The 3,781-nt window shown below is 50.6% G+C and overlaps 1 protein-coding gene across 1 annotated transcript; it reads left to right on the top strand.

Moving 5' to 3' along the window:
* The first annotated feature begins 728 nt into the window (after positions 1-728).
* On the top strand, positions 729-3,339 carry LOC132485883 (homeobox protein prophet of Pit-1-like). The gene is made up of 3 exons (XM_060092486.1): positions 729-837; positions 2,027-2,259; positions 3,001-3,339. The coding sequence occupies exons 1-3, from the start codon at positions 729-731 to the stop codon at positions 3,337-3,339; spliced, it is 681 nt and encodes a 226-aa protein (XP_059948469.1).
* Positions 3,340-3,781: the final 442 nt, after the last annotated feature.

The raw sequence follows: 3,781 nt of genomic DNA, 5'->3' as shown, positions 1-3,781 counted from the left end.
TGGGAATCAATCACCCACGTACTGAGACACAAGGCAGGCCCTACTCCTGGTCTCCATTTGCACAAACTCTCCCTCTCCCCTCATAATGAGGTTCTGAGGAGGAGTCTCAGGAGGAATGCATTTTCTCTTCCTTCCCCTGCCTGCTCTCAGGAGGGGATTTAACAGGACAAAATAATTTGGTCCTCTGGGGATATGAGCTCTTGGCCCCAGTCCCTGGACCCTCCAACAGAGCACCTTCCCTCATCTGGCTTGTGATCCTCCCCTGATGATGGGGGCTCTGGCGACCAGGCAATGATTGGATGGGCTCACAGGGGTGAGGAACAGGTCACTCCTCCAAGGTTCAGGGAGAAAGAGTTAGTGTGGGATTGCAAGCTGAGAAAGTAGGCATCTGAGAGCAAAAGGAGAGAACGGCATCCCAGAGAGTAGGTGCAGGGGGAGAAGAGTGGAGACTAAAACAGAGAAACAGGGTGAGGGCAAGGCAGAATGAGATGATACTCAAGCACAGGAATGGGGAATTAGAAATAGAAAGAAAAGTTAGAAAAAAGGAGAGAGAGAAAAAGTTCTATCTATCTATATCTACACAGGGAGAGAGATTCAGAGAGAGGTATAAACAGGGGGAAAGCAGTGAAATACAAGGCATAGAGGGGAACAGAAACAGAGAAAGACTGATCCAGAATCAGGGACTCAGGGACACGAGACTGAGCTGTCTTTGGTCTTTGTTGTGAGCCATGGATGCAGAAGGGAAGAGTGAGCAGGGTAAAAAAAAGAAGGGGCGAGTTTGCAGCAGTCTCTGGCCCGAGGGCTACGCAGCCGCTGGGACTTTGACCTCCACGGTGGGTGAGTGAATCTCTGGGGTGGTCCTGAGGAGACAGCAGGTGTGCATGCTCCATGCCCAGGCTCCGTGGGGCGATGGTTCGCCACGAGGAAAGTGAAGAGGAGAAATAAAAAACCAGCATCCTAGCATGGTAAAAACAAGGGAATCTTAGAACACATGGGATGATACAACTCCTTTGCTTTACACAGTGGCCCACTGAGACCCTGACAGATGAGGAGGAGCCAGAGGCTGAGCTAAAAGCTGTCTCCTCATTCCTGACCTCAGAGTTTGCTCACTGCACTGCTTTCTCCAAGGAAGAGAGTTGGAGGGGCCAGGGCTTTGGATCCGAGGAGAGCAGGGGGCTCAGGTGGACAGTGAGCACTGCGTAGGGACTACCACCTGGGTCCCCATGGGGATGGGATCCTCACTCCAGATATCTTTTCTCAGTGTGTGCCTCCCAGGTGTTTCCTTTTGCTCCTGTTCTCTATTCCCGAGCTGGCTCTCAGACTAATTAGTGTGGGGGCTTAGTGAGTCTGTAGGGAGAAGAGGCAGGCCTTTCCCACGAGCTCAGGTTCCTGCAGCCTGGTGGCCAGGCCAGGACTGGGATAGGGGAGAAGATGAAATGTATGTGTGAGGAGGGTGTGTCTGAGCAGAAGAGTGAGGAATGTTTCATCTTCCCAGGTGGAGGGAATAGGACAATGGGAACAATATAAAGGTGTAAGTGGCATGTGAACCATGAGAGCAGGGAGCAAGTCATAGGGGTCATAGACAGAGACCTGGGCAGTTTGTTAGGTTGTCAGAGCGAATAGGAGATCCACAGGGTGAGACCCAGGAAGGTGGTATGTGTGCTGAGAGAGATGAAAGGCTATGGAGGGGCATGCCTTACATGGGGATGCATCTGGGGGAGTGTAATGGGGAGTGGGCACAAGGTGCAGAAGTGAGGCAGAGGGAGCGTGAGTGCCTAGGACAAGTGAGACTGAGGGGCGGACTTCATGTGGAGAGGGCAGCATGGGTTAAGGGAATCAGAAGTGAAGCAGGGCCAAGGCTGAGCTGGATTCAGCTAATTCTGAAAGCTGAAGAATTTCTGGTCAGGGCAGAGTATATGAGCAATACACTGGGTCCTAGCAGAATCTGGGGGTTCCAGCATATGTGGTCTGGGATGGATGGGTGGATCCATGTGGCAGCAAACTCTCCCCCCCACCTCCTTCTCAGACATGAGCACTCAGCCCTACAGGAACCTCTCTGGTGTAGGAGTGGGGAGACCAAGTCTTTGCTCACAAGGAGAACAGAGGGGTCGCCCACACTCCCAGCGCCACCACCGCACCACCTTCAGTCCAGCGCACTTGGAACAGCTGGAGTCAGCTTTTGGGAGGAACCGCTACCCTGACATTTGGGCCCGAGAAGGCCTGGCCCGGGACACAGGTCTCAGCGAGGCCAGAATCCAGGTGATGGCCCAGGATCCTCCGCCCCCCATCCCCTGAAGAAATGCAGATTCGGTGATTGGGAACTACTGGGGCATAAATTCTCAGGGCACTATAACCCTAACCCAAATATTCACCAGAACAGAGTCTTACCCAACAGTCAGCATAACCTCATCTACGTCAGGAATTTCACTGGAGTTTAACCTTGGGGCTAACCTAATCTAACTTGAATTTCAATGTCAAACTTCAACCTTAACAGTGATGTGAACTCCAACAGAAATTCAATCCTAACTATTCACACACGTATGTAACCTTGTCCCTAACCATGGTCTTGAAACTCAACCTGATGCTTGCTCAATTCTAACCATAGAGTTACTTAATCTTAAGAATAAACTGTACCCTAAATCTAACCTGGTCTGTAACAATTAAACTCATCCATAGTCTTAGTCTCTAATAACCCTAGAGGAAATTTCCCATTCTCTGTGGAGGTGAAATGCCACTGTGTCATGTTTATCTCTTTCTTTTTACAAGTTGACATTTCTTACTCACCCAAAGTTGTAGCAGGGCAAATTTAGATATGGATTAGGGGAATGGTGTGGGTCTTGCTTTGTCACTAGTCCTGGTTCAGCTATGCCTTCTGCAAGAGCTTTACTTCCTCTGGGGATGTGGGGGAGTCTTATGCCCTGTACCAGTCTGTAGCCGCATATGACAATGCCACCTATTTGAGAGAGGGGCTCTAACGTGGCTATTCTCCCTCCTCCTCAGGTCTGGTTCCAGAACCACAGACCTAAGCAGAGGAAGCAAGAGAGGTCACTGCTCCAGCCACTGGCCCATCTGTCTCCTGCCACCTTCTCCGGTTTCTTGCCTGAGCGCCCTGCTTGCCCCTACTCCTACCCAACACCACCTCCCCCAATGACCTGCTTCCGTCACCCCTACAACCATGCCCTTCCCTCACAGCCTTCCACTGGTGGTTCCTTTGCTCGACCCCACCATTCTGAAGACTGGTACCCCACCCTGCACCCAACCCCTGCTGGTCATCTGCCCTGCCCTCCACCCCCATCCATGCTTCCCCTCATCCTTGAGCCACCCAAGTCCTGGAACTAAAGTTAAACAAGTACTGATAAGGTAATTTCCCAGCCTGTGACCCTCACAAAACAGAGAAAACTGGGTGGTTTCCTTTCCTTCTAAGGGCGAAGTAGAAATATGGTGAATGACAGCTCAGAGACTGGGAATGTTAAAATGGGAGATCATGATGAAGGCTCACTGAGCTGATTAATTGAGTGAATTTAAGGAGGTGAAACTACTGGAAGATATAGGTAAAAAGCCCCAGTGGAGGTGACTGGTGGAAAAGTGACATTGAGGGAAGCAGTGGTTGCTGCTGGTGGCTGGAAATGGTTGAAGGGGATAGAACTTTTGGGACTTCACTCATTGAGATCACAGTTGAGGACCTTCATCCCCATTGTTTCTAGCTGATTTCAATAAGGCTTTTGATTTAATGTCTACCTATACATCCCTTCCCCATCACCACCATCCGAATCCATCGTTA

Source organism: Mesoplodon densirostris, chromosome 3, assembly GCF_025265405.1.
Source record: "Mesoplodon densirostris isolate mMesDen1 chromosome 3, mMesDen1 primary haplotype, whole genome shotgun sequence".
NCBI lineage: Eukaryota > Metazoa > Chordata > Mammalia > Artiodactyla > Ziphiidae > Mesoplodon > Mesoplodon densirostris.
Note: the sequence above shows the minus strand (reverse complement) of the source record. Positions and strands in the feature narration are given on the sequence as shown.

Bases quoted from the DNA above. Each gene is read 5' to 3' on its own strand.
- LOC132485883 (XM_060092486.1), top strand. From the start codon at position 729: ATGGATGCAGAAGGGAAGAGTGAGCAGGGTAAAAAAAAGAAGGGGCGA. The intron at 838-2,026 runs GTGAGTGAATCT...CCTCCTTCTCAG, and splicing joins GACTTTGACCTCCACGGTGG to ACATGAGCACTCAGCCCTAC. The intron at 2,260-3,000 runs GTGATGGCCCAG...CCTCCTCCTCAG, and splicing joins TCAGCGAGGCCAGAATCCAG to GTCTGGTTCCAGAACCACAG.